The sequence below is a fragment of the Anoplophora glabripennis genome, unplaced genomic scaffold (genome assembly GCF_000390285.2).
Source record: "Anoplophora glabripennis isolate ALB-LARVAE unplaced genomic scaffold, Agla_2.0 scaffold211, whole genome shotgun sequence".
In the NCBI taxonomy this organism is placed as follows: Eukaryota; Metazoa; Arthropoda; class Insecta; order Coleoptera; family Cerambycidae; genus Anoplophora; species Anoplophora glabripennis.
The window spans coordinates 668,921-689,013 of record NW_019416341.1 but is presented as its reverse complement, the minus strand read 5'-3'; the positions used below and the strand labels follow the sequence as shown (position 1 = coordinate 689,013).

The window sequence follows — 20,093 nt, the reverse complement described above, 5'->3', positions numbered from 1 at the left end:
TTATATATAAATTCATAAAACCTTCGAGAAAAATATTCGACTTTTAGTAAATCGTACATTCTTATAGTGTGTGTGTCTCATACTAGTTCACGTTGCACCTACTATGAGTTTAATTAGAAACTCGTTATTTTTTCTTTTCTTCGTATGGAATTGTGGTAAGTTGCATATATCAGTTTCCACACTTTATGTCGAAAAAACTGGGACACGAACGCTAAAATAACATTTACTTACTTTGTTGTATTATTTTTTGTTTTCCAGGCATACATGATTAGTAAAAATATGTTTGTTGTCAATTAAGCGGCTGGGCGCTAATAGTTTAGTTTAGTGTTTATTGACCATGTTAAATTGCATACAATCTTTATGGCAAGTCATATACAAAAACAAAAAATGTATATACATACACGAAAAAAATAAATTAATAAAAAAACATATCACAATAAATATTACAAGCAATAGAACACAAACGAGAGAAAAGAGATTATATAAACATCTTAGTCTAAGAAGGAGCGATAAGACCATTACCATAATGTATGCATATCAGAAAATTTTAAAAACTCGTTAACTGAGTAGAAACAATGCGTAACAAGAAATGATTTTATTTTCCGTTTAAAATCACAAGTATTCAAGGACTTTAAACTAGTCGGCACAATATTATATAAATGAATATCTAAGGAATTTTTCTTTGGTTTAATCAGTCTATAACGTGGAATCATAAAATTGTCCGAATTTCAAAGAGAGTGGCATATATGTAAAGACATGGTAACGGTAGAATTTTAAGTTTTTTAAAAAGCGGTCGACAGTGTTCGGTATAGCTAGAATTAGTCATTAACCGTACAGCTTTCTTTTGCAACTTAAATATTTTATCGGATGTTGTGCTGTTTCCCCAAAGAATTATAGTATAAGTCAAATGAGAGTGAAAAAGTGAATAATAACACATCATCAAACAGTCGTCACTCAAAAAGTGCTTCAATCTTCGAATTAAAAACAAGGTACTAGATAGTTTAGTTCCCAGTTTGTCAATATGGGCATTCTACGTAAGGGAATCACCAAGAATCACACCGAGTACCTTTGCAGATTTGCCTTCCGTTATATTCTTACGAGTTGAAAATATTAAATTGTGCGTTTTACTGTCACTCAGTTTTATATAATTAGCTGAAAACCATTTCTGTGCTTTTTCAATCATTTCATCGGATAACAAGGAAAGAACGGCTAAATTATAAGCAGACGTAAAGATGATAGTATCATCGGCAAATAACGTGCTACGAATAGGTAATAGGAATGGGAACACATCGTTAACATAAATAATAAAAAGTAAGGGTCCCAAAACAGAGCCCTGTGGAACTCCGTGACGCATGTATTCGTGGCCTGAATAAGAATTGTTAAAGTAAACAATTTGTCTGCGATTACTTAGGTACGACTGAATTAGTTTTAACGGTACACCCCGAATGCCATAGAAAGATAATTTCCGTAGAAGAATAGCGTGCGAAACACAGTCGAAAGCTCTGGTCAGGTCGCATAGTGTTACCCTTTTCAAGACTCTCGACTATGTTTGCCACCATTTTACACAAAGATTTAGTTGTGGATAATTTGTTTCTAAATCCAAATTGGTTCTGGTGAAAAAAGTTATAAGTTTCAAAATAATCCGTTAATCTGTTTTTCAAAATACGTTCCAGAACTTTTCCAAATAATGGGATAATTGAAATTGGGCGATAGTTACCCGGCTCGTTAGGATTGCCCTTCTTTAAAAGTGGTATAACCTTACTATTCTTAAAACAGTCTGGAAACACCCCATTTGAAAAACATTTATTGGCAAGAACAGTAAGGGGAATGATAATCAAATCACAAATTTGTTTTAAAATTGGTGCATTTATACCATACATATCAACAGCGGATGAATTTTTTAATTCCAAAATAGCATTTCTGACATCATCTGTCGTTACTGGTTTTAAGAAAAATGAAGACGATGGGGCATTGCAGTATTTAGCAATGTCCCATTCATTTTGTGTTATACCAGGAAATGACGTTATTCTATTATCCGCTATACTGGCAAAATATCTGTTCATCTCGTCAGCAGATAAATTTGAATATTCTCCAGTACCGTAATTCTGACGTCGTTCACAATTAATAATACGCCAACTATCTCTAATTTTATTATTAGAATATATTAAAAAATTGTCAAAACACGTTCTTTTAGCACGTCTTACACTTTTCTTATAATCACCTCGCAGTACTTTATATATTGCAAAATCCTTCGGATCCCTTGTTATCGAGCTAATTAGTTTAATGGTAGACAAGCATTCTCTGAATTTTTTTATGTTGTCGTTCATAAATTTAACTGAAACTTTATTTTTTAAACTCTTTTTGCGAAGAGGAAAAGTATTTACGATTAAAATTCCTGTATTACTTACTTTCCTAGTCCACATAACGTCAGAAACTGATACAGAAGTAATTAATCGAATATATTGACCTCTGTGATCGGAGAGGCATGGCTCAAAGACACCTGTCCTACATTTGGTGTCATTAATGTTGGTTATAATATTGTCGATACAAGTTTTACTTGTTTCAGTTACTCTAGTATAATCTGAAATTGTTGGTCGCAAACCGAAAGATTCAAACACATTCAGTAAATCTAAACGACTATTCGTTGAAGTATTAAAATTCACGTTAAAGTCACCTACTAATACAATACGGTTATTACCTGTACAAAATTTTATAAGCACAGCTTCCAACTTATTCAGAAATTGCGTAAAATTACCACAACCGCTAGACCTATATAAAGTTATTATAATTATATTATGCTCAACTAGTTCAATGCCGCAAAACTCAGCATGAAATTTAGTATTAAAAAAACTCAAGTCTAATGATCTATACTTAATATGATTTTTTAAGTAAATGCACACACCTCCATGTTCATTCATGTTTCTACAATAATAAGATGCCAAGTAATAGCCACTAATATGACACATTTTTAAATTTGACTCAGTTTGCCAATGTTCCGATATGCAAAATACGTCATAAACAAATTGATTCAAAAAAATTTCAATCTCGTCTACTTTGTTGGATATACATTGAATGTTAATATGGCAAAGGCTTACCACACCTTCTTATCCACAAATAATGTGATCCATAGAGTTTGGTGGAATAGTTCTGCAATCTGAAGTTGAACCATTTACTAAGTTCACGGCGTCGATTGTCTTCGTTAACTTGTAGGATGTATTTTTCTCCGAAGTTGAAAAAACCGTTGGACACAAGCACCCCTTGGCCATTTATCTGCATCCATTGCCTTATCAAAGTTGCTTTCATATATGTAAACCTTAAAGGAAGAGTAAAGTTGAGGATGTTTTGGAGTCATCGCTTCACAAACAACTTCAGGAAAATGTGCGTTCAGTAGATTGGTAAGAATATCCATATTCATACTTGGCTCAATTCGATAAACATGGAGTGTAACAGTTTTCGGTACACCCATTACAGCTACTCCATTAACTTCATTATTCTGGTTGTTCCCAACAAAAACCTGTCGCTTGGGTCTCTTTTTGGTTGTGACTTCAGTCCACTTATCAGTTTTATTTTCAAAAATTTTCAATAATGCGGTATTGACTAATATTTTCATACTCTTTTTGTTATACATGTTTCACAAATGTAAACTTTGTATTTATAGTTGAATTCCGAATAGAAATCTGCACAATTATAAATAAAACAGAAACCTATATTGCCATTTGAAAGAAGAAGTTGACTATCGCTTTTAAAAAGAAATAAAATAAGAAATACGCTAAAATAGGCTCACTCTATAGTGTAATTAGAGCCATTTCGTATAATTTTTTGTTTTTAAAATCAGACCATAAATGAGTTATGTCTTGGGGCGTTTTTTAAGAAACAACCTGTATATTTTTTTAAATGTTAAATATGTATTACTAAAATGATAACAAAAAAAATACATCTATAGATTCGTTCACATTAAAAAGATGTAACTTAATCCTAACAGGCAGTCCCCCAGCAGTTGTTTATTAGTTAAAAAAAAAATTAAACCTTTATTTATTCCTCCTAGAATTTATTACATTCCTAGAAACACCTTCAAATAGCAGTTTGTTGTTAAAATTGAATCAAATTTAATGGGAAATAAACAAAATACAAAAGAAAATCGATTTGCAGATTTCACCTATAAGAGCTAAAAAGTTTAGGGTGAAGTCGAGGTAAAAAAATATAGAAACTCGTGACGTTATTTTTACAAAACTGCCCACTATTCCCTGGATACTCTAATTTTAGAACAAATATCTCAGTAATTATTGTTAAAAATGTCATGTACGAATGAAATTGAGTATTATTTGTACGGCTCCCTCAATTTATAAAAAAATAAATCACGTATTTTCATTAATTTTGAGCAACCTGTATATCCAAAATAAAGCGTTTTTTGACACATAGGTATTTATGGAAACTTTTTTTCAATTGGTAACGTAAAATTAGCCAATAATGTTTGCCCAGTCATTTTATTTACACCCTGTATATCTTACGTTATAAAAGTATTTTTAGAATTTTATGGTCATTGAGAATTCTGCCAAATAAATTAAAATATTGATATGATAATTCCATAAAAGCATTTTCAATTTTCTTGTAGTATAAACTGAACTTATTATTTTCGATAGGTTTTGGACGTGGTTCAGTGTTTGAGGTCAAAATTCTGTTTCTAGAATATCAACTAATTTTGATATTCAGATAAATTGCGAAATCAACAAAACTCGTTTTTTTATGTACCTACTTATCATGAAATTGGTAGCGATATTCATTCATTAATTATTACAAAGTTGCAAAGTTTATGACGTTGAAAATGGTATTTTAATATAAAATATTACATATACTCTGATCCATTCCCTTGACATAAATAAACAATAACCTGAAAGAGAAATGCCAATATTAAATAATCATTGTACAGGCTATAACTAAATTCAATGGCGGATTGTTCATAAAAAATTAACGATAAAATGCTGTGAATATATGTGAGAAAGTGTTTTATTTTAGAGGTGTTAAATATAGAAGAAAATTTCAGAGATACAGGGTGTTAAAGTTGTTACCATGACGAGGGTTTTTCTTAGTAATCTCTTATTCCCAATAGCAGATAGCAGTGGCGTAGATGCAGGTAGTTTGAGGGGTATAATTGAAAGAAAAATATGATAAAAGTAAACATTTTTTAAACATCCTAACGGCTTTGCTAATCTCAAAGGCCTAAGAATGTATATTAATCGAAAATTACATTTTTCGATAAAGCAGAGGGAACAGTTCTTTACTCACAGGAAACGGCTAAAGTAAAGGACCCCGCTATGAAAATGTGGGCTCGGTCAAATTGGTTGAAATTGTGGTAAGTTGTTAGTTTTGTGTTACTGACTAAAAATCTTCACAGTATTTGCGTCCGAAAATCAATTATATTTCTGATGCTGATAATCCAATGCCCTTATTAATATTTAGAAATATTATTGCATTTAACTGAGAAATGCATGAATGCAATCTACAAACTACTGTTGTCAATGGCCAATGTGGTCAGTTTGGTATGCCCCATACCTACTAATTTTTCAAAAAATAAATTTAAATAAAACATTGAACAACAAAAAAATTTAAGCATATTTACTTCATTTTTCAAGATGTACTCCAGTTTTATTAATATTATTACACACTTCAATGTAACATATTGTGAGACCGTCGTAAACATGCCGTTATAGAAAATTCTTAAAAATCTAAAAGGATGTATAGGTAGTTCTTTTCATACTTATAGTAGACTAAAAAATGTCAAAGCCTGCCGGTAAGTGTGATAGGGGAAGAGTAGGGCAAGACAATTTTTAAATGTCCCTAGAAAATAAATGTTATAACACCTAATTTATTTCACAAATCATAATGCTCTTATCAGGTACACTCATCTAGATAAATTGAATACAAAATTAATGAGAAATAAAATGATATTAATCAATAATTACATATCTTGTCAGGTATTCAATTTAAAGGTTGCTCCGCTTTACCCTAGGTGCCCATTTCGCCCTTCCACAAATAAGAAGTGGATCTTATTTGTGGAAGGGCAAACGGGCGGTGACTATGAGAGGCCTTCATTATAGCCATCCTTCTCTATCGCATGGATTTCTATGGCTTACTTTATCGCTCTCACGTAACTTCAGATAGACCATCGGTACTTTTTTACCCTGTATACATATGTAGAATACATTTTATGAAAATTGCGATTGTAGAACATATACTAGAACCGTTTTAAGATTGCCATTACGTCACGAGTATGTCCTAATATCAAAGACAGTCGTCACGGACGTGAATTTATTATTTGTTCAACGTGTCAAAAAGAGATACAATGATGGTATAAATGTCTTCATAGTTTCAATCTATCACAGATTCCAATATTTTATGTGTATTAGAGTGAAAGAAAATGGTGAACATTTATTGGATATTAGTTTTAGATTGTAGTTTGACTACCGCAGTTAAAACAAAACTGCTGACACTCAGATTAAAAATTTGACAGTTGTATTGATTAATTAATTAATTTTATAATAAAACTGAGTTTATTTATGAAATTCTTTTCTAAATGGACAATGTAATCTTGCATTTATGTTTGACACGATTGAATTCTGTCACAAATATTTCCTTAGGAACCAGTTAATTTTTTATTAAAAATTTACGAGAAATTCTTAGTACAATTGTCGTTTATTTATTTCGAGTAAGTAGGTATATAAATGTAACGATATAAGAAACTAGTAATACCAGTATTAAAATTTGGGGAATATCCAAATTTGGGAATTATCAAGATGACATTGTAATTATATGAAAACAGTGACTAATTAGAATTTTTCGTGAGTTTTTTACTTATATCTTGGAACCTATGCATTTTGGAAGAATATTGAAGAGGAAAAAAAGTTTTAGAATTATCTGATTACCGATGTTGCAAAATAGCAATAATTGATGAAAAAGGCAAAGTAATCAAGTTTCTTGAATATATTGTTTTAAATATTTCAATTGCTTCGAGGGCATTCTAATTTTGGTAAAAAAAATTATAGTATAATAAAACAACACACCAAATTTCATTAAAATCGGTTAGAGTTTTCGCAAAATAATTCTTTGAAAAAAAATTTGAAAATTTTTTTTCGAATTTTCAGAATGTTATACAACTGCAAATAAAGCATCCAGATACTTGAAAATGTTTTCACATATAAAAGACCACTCAACCTTTCAAATGGTTTTTGAAAAATTGAAATCGGTTGATTAGGACGGCCACAGTAAATTTTTAAAGTTAACACTCTTTTTTTTATTTTTAAACAATTAGATTACATTTATCAAATTGCAATTTAGTTTTTTCAAAAATTATATAAAGTAGTATTTTTTCTTAATTTTATCTGTATTTTAACAAAAAAAAATAATTTCCAAATAAAAAAAAATAATTTGTTTAATCAAAAATTATTTAAATAATTGTAATAATTATAACTAAATATACTCACATTCAGAGTGTTAAAATATATATATTTAGGAATATGATCAGTGTTAATCAGCATGGTTTTGTGAAGGGTCGATCGACTGTGACAAACTTATTATGTATTACTCAATACCTGACTGAAGCCTTGGATAATCAGGAGCAGGTGGATGTAATATACACAGATTTTTCCAAGGTTTTTGATCGCTTACAACATGATATGCTCTTACGTGAACTTAACAAATGCGGCCTTTCATTTAATTTTCTAACACTTTTGCACTCCTATCTTTGTGATCGTCGTCAATACGTATGCTACAGGGGGTTCTTTTCACACAGTTTTCGGTCTTGTCGGGTGTTCCCCAAAGATCGATCTTGTGTCCATTGTTGTTTTTTGTTTTTATTAACAACATTGTCGACAATTTCACTGTACCTCATCTTTTATATGCCGATCACATGAAGTTATACTTAAACATAGGAAATTTGCAAGACAGTGTTGTACTGCAGGAGAACCTTAATAGACTGAAACTCTGGTGTGAGTTGAACAAATTGCCCTTAAATGTGAAAAAGTGCAATGTGTTGACTTTTTCTAGAAAGAAAGATAGTATCTATTTTCCGCACGATATTGATACTGTACTTCTTCTTAATAGACCAGATGTTGTTAAGGATTTAGGAATCTATTTTGACCCTAAACTCACTTTTAAGTATCGTGTACATCATATTGTGTCGGAAGCTAACAAAAGTCTGGGTTTCGTAATTCGCAATGCTTGAGATTTCTGCAATGTTGGTACAGTTAAGTTGTATAATTGTTTTGTTAGACCTCGATTGGAATATTGTTCCCTGATTTGGGCTCCAAGTTATGTTAGTTATATTGATTTGTTGGAAAGAACGTAGCGCAGATTCTTGATCCAAAATTATAATTATAAATCTTTAAAATCTCGCCGTGATATGCCCAGTGTTATTATTCTTTTCAACATAATAAATGGAAATCTGGATATACCCGAAATTTTACAAAAACTCAACTTTAATGTTCCTTCTGTAAGTACACGGTCTAATGAAACTTTTTATTTGAAAAGAGCTAGTACTAATATACTACAATATTCAGTTATAATATCACAAGAGCATAGAAAATATTCGATTATACTTCCGAGTCACGAGACGTATTCTGCGAAACACCACGACAGCGTAGCTGGAGTGGTGTTTTAAGGATATACGTCGAGTGAGGAGGTTAGTACAATCGAATATTTTCGTTTGCTCGAGTGGTATTCGATACGATTACATAATGAATTAACTAACTTTATTGGTTGCCATTTTTTTTTTGACGTTTATTGATAAATGTTAAAACTATCGTTACTATGACATAGTTCACATTGTTGGAGGAGGCGAAACACCAAAATGGTTATACCACGTCGTCAAGAGTATAATCGCTTATCAATACATAGTAACTACGTAAAATTTGTAATTGCTATTGGCTAAATTTCTAATGAATTATATAATCTCCATTATACGTTATGTGTAGAAATTTGACAGCTGTGCAGGACGGAATATATATCTTTAACACTAGAATCTCTATTATTAATGAACTATTTTGATGTTCTGTTTGTGAAATATTGTTTGTGATCTACTCTGTAATTTCTTGTCTTTATAGTATATGTATATGTATTTATTGTGTTCACTTTCTTATGTAATTTTTCCCTGCTCTGTAAGTGGGTTCATCCCGTTGAGTAGGTGTAGGTAATAAATAAATAAATAAACAAATAAATATTCGAATTCCTTGGCTCGCGAGACATCGGACTAAAAAAAAATCGAAATTAGAAGCCGATAATGCGATTTTTTTCATACCCTCACATATTGAACCTCCGAATTCAGTCTCGGAGCGAAAGCCCCTCCCCCACTTTTCGTGTTTAGTCACTTTTCGTGCGTGCGAGCGACAGCTTTTCCGATGATTTATCTATGTTGCCGATAACTTACGGATATGAAAATGTTTTCCAGCTTAGAATTCGGAATAACAAAGCCACTGGATCAAAGATTATTGCTAAATTGTTTATCAATTAACGGCAAATGCCGATAAACTTTGACCGCTTATATCTCGAGAACCAATAAACGGAATTTATTTTTTTTTTAAGAAGCGCCTTTCCCAGTACGTAAAATTATAATTTTTGAAAAAAACTAAATTGCAAATTGATAAATGTAATTTAATTGTTTAAAAATAAAAAATAAAACATTTGAAAGGTAGAGCGGTCTTTTCTGTGTGAAAAAATTTTCAAGTATCTATATGCTTTATTTGAGGCTGTGCAACATTTTGAAAATTCGAAAATTATTTTTCAAAAAATAATTTTGCGAAAACTATCTAACCGATTTCAATGAAATTTGGTGTGTTGTTTTATTATACTCTAAAGTTTCTTTTACCAAAATTAGAATGCCCTCGGAGCAATTAAAATATTTTAAAAAAATTATCCAAAAAACTTCAATATTCTTCCAAAACGCATAGGTTCGAAAATATAAGTAAAAAACTCAGATAAAATAGGTATTTTTTAAAATATTTTTGCAATTTTGAAAATGTTCGGGACTTCGCCCAGATCTAGGAATCTACACTTTTATTATGTGAGTTGTACCGAAGGAATTCCAACAAAAATTAATTTGCTCCTCTTACATCCAAGAAGTGGAATATGTCGGCAGATCCACTCTGGTCTATGGAACTACAACACATTCTAAATACGGATTATAACAGCAGCTACAATTACATACTTTTTTTGGTGGCTAAGAGTATCAAACTGAAAATTAGATTGGATTAGATTAGATTAGTAAAATCTAATATAAACAAATGTTTTTGGAACTTCTATCATTGACTGATTTATTCTATGTATGTATTAGCACCATATTCATATATTTTTTGGTATTTCTAAACATTTGAAATATGTCAAGCTGCTTTGTTCACTGCTTTATGTTGCATAAAAGAGCTGTCAGTTATAAGCGATACTATTAATAAATTTGGTTGTTTATTAATGAGTTGTATTTACTATTTAAAAATCTTCAAAATTTTATATTGACATATCCACAGAATAATAACATCCTCCCCTTTCCTCCATGCAAAATTATAGGCCTGGAAAAAAGCTGGGAAATGACCATTTCGCGACTTTTTTTTTTGGCAAGCTGAATTTATCACTATAGATGCTAAATATTATGTACAATAACATATTAGTTTCCACAGTCATAAAAATGGGGTGAAGATTGTTTACAGGCTGGTTAATTGTATAATTTTTACGTAAATTCACGTTTTTTCGTTCATTTCCACGAGAAAACAGTAAAGTACTTTTTTTTCATCTTCAAAAGACCTACAAAACTAGCCTTCGAGCGTCAAAAATATTGATTAGATCAGAAGTTATATACAGAAGAAGTTTATTTATGACTTTTGAATTAAACATTTATAAACTGCGTTATTATTACCAGAACGACTTGGCAACGCATTCTCTCATTCCTTATCACACGAAATCTGGAATCGATAAGTTGAATAGTTTACAAGTTATGGCCTTATAAACAAATTAACTAATTCTTAGCCTGGACGATCCCAAGCATCTTCCACAATCGCACTGATTTTTATTCATGGCAAATTTCATAATAATACATTGAAATCTATAATTTTTTTTTCATTTCAAATTTGCAACCTGGAAATTTTTTTATGTTTTAGACTTAGTTGCAAAATGAAATATACGACGCACGCACGTGATATAGTTATATATTATTACATATTCGGAAAGCTTATGAAAAGTGCTTTAAGTTAAAAAAAATCGTCAAGATTCGTTGAAAAACAACGGAGTTACAGACTGTCAAATATATTATTTGCAAGCGAATTTCCCTTTTTTAACGGCAGGACTATGAATATTATCGTCATTTTCCTCGGACTCGCTGTCGTTCGCTTTCCCCACCCCTCCGCCGCGCCTCGGCTCGCCGAAAAATCAAGCGACCCTCTGACTTTTAACAATACTTCTTATGCACTTAACAATATGGGAAAGTACTCGGGTTGCCGGTTATGACAGTACGACGCTACCAACATAATTTGTTTAACAATAAGCCGTCAACTTTGACAGTCTGTAACTCCGTTGTTTTTCAACGAATCTTGACGATTTTCTTTTAACGTAAAGCTCTTTTCATAAGCTTTGCGAATATGTAATAATATATAACTATATCACGCGCATGCGTCGTATATTTCGTTTTGCAACTAAGGCTAAAAAATAAAAAAAAATCCAGGTTGCAAATTTGAAATTTAAAACAAAAAATGATAGATTTCAATGTATTATTATAAAATCTACCATGAAAAAAATCAGTGCGATTGTGGAAGATGCTCGGGATCGTCCATACTAATAATTAGTTAATTTGTTTATAAGGCCATAACTTGTAAAATATTCAACTTACCGGTTCCAGATTTCGTGTGAGTTATTAGACAGTGATAAGGAATGAGAGGATGTAATGCCACAACGTTCTGGTAATAATAACGCAGTTTATAAATGTTTAATTCAAGTCATACATAAACTTCTTCTGTTTATAACAACTTTTGATGTAATCAATATTTTTTGACGCTCGAGGGCTAGTTTTGTAGGTATTTTGAAGACGAAAAAAAAGTACTTTACTGTTTTATCGTGGAAATGAACGGAAAAAAGTTATAAGCGAAAAACGTGAATTTACGTAAAAATTATACAATTAACCACCCTGTAAACAATCTTCCCCCCATTTTTATGACTGTGGAAACTATTATGTTATTGTACATACTATTTAGCATTTATAGTGATAAATTCAGCTTGCCGAAACAAAAAGTGGCGTCCAACTCTATATTTCCTGGCCTAATTAAACTTAATTCGTATATTACTAAAACTCATTGTGAACGAAACTCAAAATGAAAAGTTCTTTAAATTCAGGAGCGTATAGAATAAACGTCTGCCACAGACATGACGCCATATTTGTTGATCAACAAAATAACGTACCCTATGGCTGCCGAACCCACGGCTGCAGACATAAAAGGACGAGTGTTTTCCTTAGCTTTGGTTAGGGTAAATAGGAACTATCGATCGGAGCAGGTGAATTGAAGGAACACATGTAAGAGCATTAGGAAAAGCTACCCTCTAAACTTTCCAAAAGGGATTATTATTTGAAGTACAGGTGAATGGAAGCAGAGCTCCATTTGGCTGATTGTAGGACGCCAGTTGTCTGACTGCTTGCGAGGGCTTTAAGTGTAGAACATACGGGGTGTTTCTATTGTTTGAGTCAGTTGTGATAACTTTATGCAAAGTTCTAAACCGTATTAAGAAATAATCTACAGATTTAAATATAAAATAACTTTTCTGTTAATTATTTACACCACTAAACCCATGTCACCTATCAAAATAAATAAAATAGGGTATTTTGGGTAATATAATAATTATAGTCAAATTGTTTTTGTTTATAGAGAAACGCAGAATTTCATGGGAGGAAAAAATGTTTTATAAATTAAAAAGTTGGCAAATATTTTACGTTTTTAAAGGGTATACATTAAATATGAAAGAGAGTTCGCATACCCGAGGCTGTTTTTGAAGGGTATACATTAAATATGAAAGAGAATTCGCATACCTGAGGTTGAATTTTATTGATAACTCTCCGAATTTCTGCCTTTAATTCAAAAATGGTATTCATTTGAGCAGAATAAACTTTGGACTTTAGGAATCTCCACAGGAAAAAATAGCATGGCGTAAGATCGCATGATCTTGGTTGTTAAGTCACCTTACTGTTAGGTGAGATGAGTCGTCCATTAAATTTTTGCCATAACAAGTGCATATCTTGACATGCCGTATGGCAGATTGCACCATCCTGCTGAAAATGTTATCCAAATCCACGTCAATCAAATGAGGCCATAAAAAGTTTAAGAGCGTCGTTCTCCATTGACAGTAATTGCGTTTCCAGCCTCATTTTCAAAAATGAACGCATCACTAATCATCCCACCAGCGTAAAATCCACAGCACACTGTTACTCTTTGGGTATACATTGGCCGTTCTTGAATGAGCCAAGGATTGTCTCCTACCACAAATTCGACAGTTTTGCTTGTTGTCATACCCACTAAAATGGAAATGCACCTCGTTGCTAAAGACGACTTTCTTAGCAAAATCACCGTGCACTTATTGATTCTCCAACCTCCAATCAATGAATGTCCAGCGCGTTAAATGGTCGTCCGGTTTCAGATCCTAGGTTAACTGAATCTTGGATGGATACAGTTGCAGATCTTGTGTTAAAATCCGCTGCATTGTGATTTTTGAAATGTTCATTTGCAGTGACAAACGGCGAATTGAGGTGACGGAAATTTCCGCTACACTGTCACTCACCGTAGCAATATTTTTGGATGAATGACCAGTACGAGACCGGCCTGCTTTTTTATTGTCTGCAACCGAACCTGTTTGTTCAAATTTGACAACTAGTCTTTTCACAGTTGGTTCATTTGAAGCGGTTCTTCTACCATAAATTCCACGTAATTTGCCCACACTCTCAGTTACACACTCTCCATACTTAAAATGAATTTTCACAATCTTCATTCGCTCATCTGTTATATAGGCCTCCATTTTGTCTAACCACAATGGCAACATGTGGGTCTGCACAATGCCGCCAGCTCTTCGGAATATAAATGGCGCATAATTCAAATCATGCGTTACATTATTACATAATGAAGCTGACTTTCCTCCAAATGTTTAAAAAAATCCACATTTTCTTAACCGCGTATTATTGTACTTTTCCCCATTATACATTTGTATGCAAATTTGATACATTTTATGCAAATGCGAGTATAAAGTACAAAAAATTGACTGAATAATATCGAATAATGTTATGTTATTTAATTCTATTGTGTTTGTTATTTGTAGCTTTTATATTGATGAAAGTTATTTATACCTCTTGTTTTGTATTTCACTTCCTGTAATTGGTAGTAATTATTGGATGGTGTATATCTAAAATAAAATAAACTAATTAAAGTTACTGCATAGACTGACCTCTTCTTTCTTTGTTAAAGATTAAGAGCTTAAGTAACTTTCATAAAAAATTATTTAATTTACAAAGGAAATGTGTCGGAAGGTACATATAATTCTATTGTTTTTTCCCCACAGGTGTATTGTTCGCGAAAAAAGACACTTTTGGAGCAATATTTAACCCCTTCGAAGTTAAAGAAATATTTCCATCATTTGGCTTAACTAAATCAGCTGAGAAAAGTGAGTTCGTCTACTGCTATATAATCTAATATTAAGTTAACTTTTTATGTTGCGTGGACTACGTCTTTATTTTTTAGGACCAAAGGGTAATTTTTAATAGTATATTATAGATATCAAAGGGTATAATCGTAGAAGGAAGCTTCAATAACTTTAGGAATTAAAAATACTTTGGTGGTATAATATTTGAGGGATCTTTCATAAAAGTTCGGAGATGTTCATTTCTGTTATCACCCTAGAACTAGTTTCCTTAGACTTCTGTACAACGTTGTTAGGAATCTTTCCATTATTGGAAACTGTGATCATGTTGTTCTGTGTGAAAAATATTCACTAAGATTGTTCAATCATATTTATTTCAGATTAATTGCACTTCATATTTTCTTTAAGTGGTCTTAAAACATTATAATAAAATGACCCTTTGACAATTTTATCTAGTGGAACAAATTCTTTGTTCGCAAGACTTAGAACGCTAAAAAAACTAATAATTAATTCTTGGAACTATTTCTTATGGTACTGATTTTATGAGTCATAAGTACTTCTAGGATTAAACAGAACTTTAGTCTCGAGGTGCATACACTATTTTTTGCACCCATTGGTCAGACTGATTTGACATACGTTAGAAAAATCAAATGACTACGCACGTTCTTATGGAAAATCTTTCGTCCATTTTTTTGAAACCTTGCAAAATTATAGTTTACAACTCATCGATCAAAAGTCTCAAAGGGCACAAAGCTCTAAAACCACCCCCAACCCATTTTCTATAAGAAACGTGCGTGGTCCTTTAGGTACGCTGTTACAGCAACAGCTGTAAAATTATCTTAACGATCGTTTAAATTGCATTAGTAAATATTCATTTGTTATTGTCAGTGAGATTAAAAGTAAATTTATTCCCTGGGAACAAGTAATAATTTATTCTCACGTATTATGGAGCACTCTTAATCCTCAGAGCTCAAAAACAAATTTTGCTTGAAAAACATCTGAATAAGTTACACTTAAATAAACACTTAAAATGATTTTATAAATCAGTACTGTCTTCTCATAGGTCATGACAGACAATCCCTTTTGGACAAACTATTTGACAGATTTAAAAAAGGAGAGTACACCTTCAGAGTTGGACAAGTATTTCGTGTATATAATTCATCTGGAACAAACGTCCACAATATGTACAAAGCCGATCTACTAGAACTGGATGGTTATAGTGACTGTATAGGCTTCACCACTGAGAGGTTTGAGACTATAGTATTACAGTGTTCAGAAAAGGACCCAGATGAACCTAGTTGTTATGAAGTGTTGGTGCCCAAATCAAAACAAGGGAGTAATGATGTGCTGTATGAGAAACAGGTAATACAATCTTCAATTTATATATAATTGTTAGCAAATATGTTTTAATACATTTCTAAAGATATGTTTTTGTATAAATTAATTTTTCGGGGACCTGTCATTAAAATGCTGTTTATCGAACTTATTTCTGAGTCAAAGTGTTTTCTTTAAATGTATATTCCTTTACATCCACAATTACTTCACGAATTAATTTACTTGACGTTCACTATAATCAGATAGAATGAATTAGTTGTGAAGTAAAGCGGACGTGAAGTAATCGAGCATTTGCGATTGTAAAATAATATTTAAAACGTAACACTAAATCAAAGCTAAGTACTTATTAACGGGCGAAGCTAAATTATTAAGATTGGAAAAAAATGATATATGTCTAAGACCTGCATTTTAATGGTCTTCCTAAGAAATCCAGATTTGTCCTTAACAATTAAATTTTTTGGTCTTAGTATACTGTGTATGTATACAGTATATACAGGGTGTCCCACCACGTACTTCATCAATGGATATCTGGGAAACCGCTTGAAGGTTTTTTTTTTGAAATTGTGATGGTGTGAACCTAAAATATTTTCAAGGTAATCGTACTTCCGGTTATACCGGAAGCCAATACTAACTTTATTATTTTAGATGAAATTCCCTGTATATTATTGCATTTTTGGACAGAGCGTCTATTTTTAAGTTGAAAACATATAGCACACTCCATACTTAGGATTGACCGTTTCCGAGATATTTTGATTTATATTCAAAAATTGACAGATGCAGACTGGCAGCAAAATTTAGTTTTCCCGGAAACATGGGTTTATTTTTTTGTGTAAATTGTACATTTTGTAGAGGAACACCTAATTTATCGAATTTGACATTAAAATTTTCTGTTTTTATACAGGGTGGTTAAAAAAAATTATCGAATATTGTGACGTCCCTTTGCTCTGTCGCCAAATTTTTGTAACGTACTTTCATTAACTTGGTTTTGATTTTGCCACCATTGGGTTTAGGTATAGAGAAGCTTTAACAAAGTTACACTTAATTTTAGTACAGAATGCGAATACGTGCGAAAATTTGGGGTTTCCATTTAAAAATTTCGAGTTTTCCACATTTTCTGAACTTCATATTGGATAATTTTTTTTGATCACCCTGTATAAAAACTGGAAAATATTCATGTCAAATTGGATAAGTTAGGTCTTCCTCTACAAAATGTCCAATTTGCCCAAAAAAATAAGCCTATGTTTCCGGGAAAACTAAATTTTTCTGACAGTCTGCATCTGTCAATTTTTGCTTAGAAATCAAAATATCTCGGAAACGCTCAATCCTAAGTATAGCACACTCCATGTGCTATATGTTTTCAACTTAAAAATAGATGCTCTTTCGCAAAATGGAATAATATACAGGGTGTTCCATTTAAAATAAGAAAGTTAGTAGGTCTCGACTTCCGGTATAATCGGAAGTACGATGATCTTGAAAATATTTCAGCTTGGTAGGCCCCATGGTCCTTATCACAACATCACAATTTCAAACAAATCCTTCAAGCGGTTTTCCAGATATCCATCGATGGAGTTCGTGGTGGGACAACCCTGTATAGAGAAAAAAATATTTTGCGTTTTATTCTTGTTAAATAATCCTGCTTCCGTTCAAAAGCAAAAAAATGTTTTTTTTAGTGAAGTAGCGTATTCAGGATATTTTCTACCTAAAATAATTAGCACAGTATTATGTAGTTGATTTTATCAATTAAGAAACAAGAAACTATTCCTTTTCCAGTATTTAATATGCTCAAACCATATAATATATGGTTATACATATTATGTATAGGTAGGTATGTAGTTTTGACTTAGTATGTGAATGACAAAAATTATTATAATTGCTTCTGAAAATATTAGAATTCCTTCTCAAGAGGAAAAATTATTTTTTTGTGTAGTTAAACAGTGAAATTAAAACCGATCGTCATCTAGAACATTTTACTTCTAAAGAATTTCTAATATTTTTTTCCAGTATTTTACAAAAACTGGCATTACTTACATACACAGCATGAAGAATTAAAGTTCGCCAGTTGCTACCAGATTTTGACAACAGAAATAAATTTTAATTCTGAACAGGTTGTCTTAAAGAAATATTTTATACAGGGTGTTTCTTAAAGGTACAAAATCTAGGGGCGTATTATGTGGTGAAAGTAAGGGCTTTTTGTTATTTAAATGTGGGGTCTTAGGACAGCCATTGTGCAGCTTGTGCAGCTACAGCGTGTCAAAAATTAAAAAAAATGTTGGGTTTGGAGTTGGATAATTTGGAAATTTTTCCATATAAATTCGCCTAGCCACTTCCATCTGCAAGGTCATAATTGTAAACCATATTGGCCATTTCAACATTTGAATATGCATAAGCCATTGTCAAAACTTCTTTTTAAAAAATAACCTTAATTTGACAATACACAATATTAAGTAAGATGACGATTTATTATTATTATTGTTTTGCATGGCCTCCCTAAGATATGTTTAAGTAATTTAAGTAACTGTGTAAAAATCCACTTGATCAAATAAATTTTGTTTTAATCGGTTTGGAACAAAGAAACAAATAGTGAAGGACATTTTTTTTGACAAATAATGATCTCCTTCGCCATTGATAAGTTTCTAAAAATGGTAATTTTTTGTTTCATACCTACTGTCATACTAAATATGTACACCGAATTTGGTTAAATAATTTCAAGGGGTTTTGAAATTAAAATTTAACAATTTTTTTTTATTTTTGACACGCTGTAGCTGGACAATGTTTGTGCTAAGACCTCACATTTATATAACAAAAAACCCTTATTTTTGACCACAGAATAGACCCCTGGATTTTTTACCTCAAGTTAAGAAACATTCTGTTTAATATACAAAAAGAGGCACTATAAGCACTACAGATATGAAAATACTGTACAGATTATTTTTTATCAAGCAAAACTGTTCCCTCTAATGTCAAATTTTTGCACAAATATTTTTTGTCACTGACACTAACAGACAATGCATGGACACCTTCTAGATACATACGTATTAAGTTTTTTAAAAGATAAATCTTAACTGGCATAGTGCATTATTGAATTCTAAGGATAAAATTAACTACCTACTATATTCTGATTTCTCAATAATGGTCACCCTGTATACATTAGCCACAAAACTGTATGTTTCTACATTTGAATAGAATTAGAATTGTTTAACAAGAATTACTCTTCTCCATAAAATGAAAATTAAAAAAAAATACTCTTTTCAACTCCATGGATGGACATACTGTATAAATAACTGTTTTTATGTGCAACGGTCCTGTTAAAGAAGGACACTACAGTAATACAATTTTTTATTATTTATACAATCTTAATTTTTTTATTTGATTTTATTTTTTTATTTATTTTATTTTTTAATATTTTATTTGATTTATTTTTATTTTTTATTATTTTTTGCGCCTTCCATTTAATATTATTTTTTCTGTTACAAGAACTGTTACTAAAATTCTGAATCTGATTGGAGAAATCAACTTAAATGTTCGTCAGAATAAAATTTCACGTTGACGGTATTTTTCATATAATGTATTATAGACTAGACGGTATCTGTTTTGGTTTGGGTGAATCGTATATCCACGGAGATTTTTGGCTTTTTGGCTTTCAAATATCACTAGAAAAGTGAAAATTATTCTATGCGCATAAAAAAAAACGTGGGCTTAACTTTTGACGGCACAATATGTTAAAAAAATTCGGAAAATGTCATATTTTTCTTCCTATTTAATTATGTATCTTTTCAAGAGTTGATTTTAGGCGAAAATGGAAGAGGAAAAGAAATGTATGCAATTAAATTTTTTACAAAACATGTCTAGTTACTAATCGAACGAATCATGATTACTATGGTAAAAATCGAAAAATCGCAAAAATGGGGTTAAAAAACAATACTTTTTAGGGAATTTTCTTGGAATATTTAAATTGGGTATAGGACCTTTATACTTGGCTCAAAAAAACTTCGTGTTATGTAGAATTATCACACCAAATTTCATGAAAATCGGTTCGATAGATTTTGCATAATAATTTTGCAATCCAGATTTTGAAAAAAAAATTGCAAATTTTCAAAATTTTGCACAGCAAAAAC

The 20,093-nt window shown here is 31.4% G+C and overlaps 1 protein-coding gene across 1 annotated transcript in view; it reads left to right on the top strand.

Moving 5' to 3' along the window:
- The first annotated feature begins 58 nt into the window (after positions 1-58).
- LOC108905673 overlaps positions 59-20,093 on the top strand; it is a 21,737-nt gene continuing 1,702 nt past the window's right edge. Inside the window, exons 1-3 of the mRNA XM_018708647.1 lie at positions 59-155; positions 14,566-14,667; positions 15,707-16,005. Of these exons, the coding sequence (XP_018564163.1) occupies positions 104-155; positions 14,566-14,667; positions 15,707-16,005 (453 nt within the window). The 5' untranslated portion in view covers positions 59-103. The remainder of the gene's footprint in view (positions 156-14,565; positions 14,668-15,706; positions 16,006-20,093) is intronic.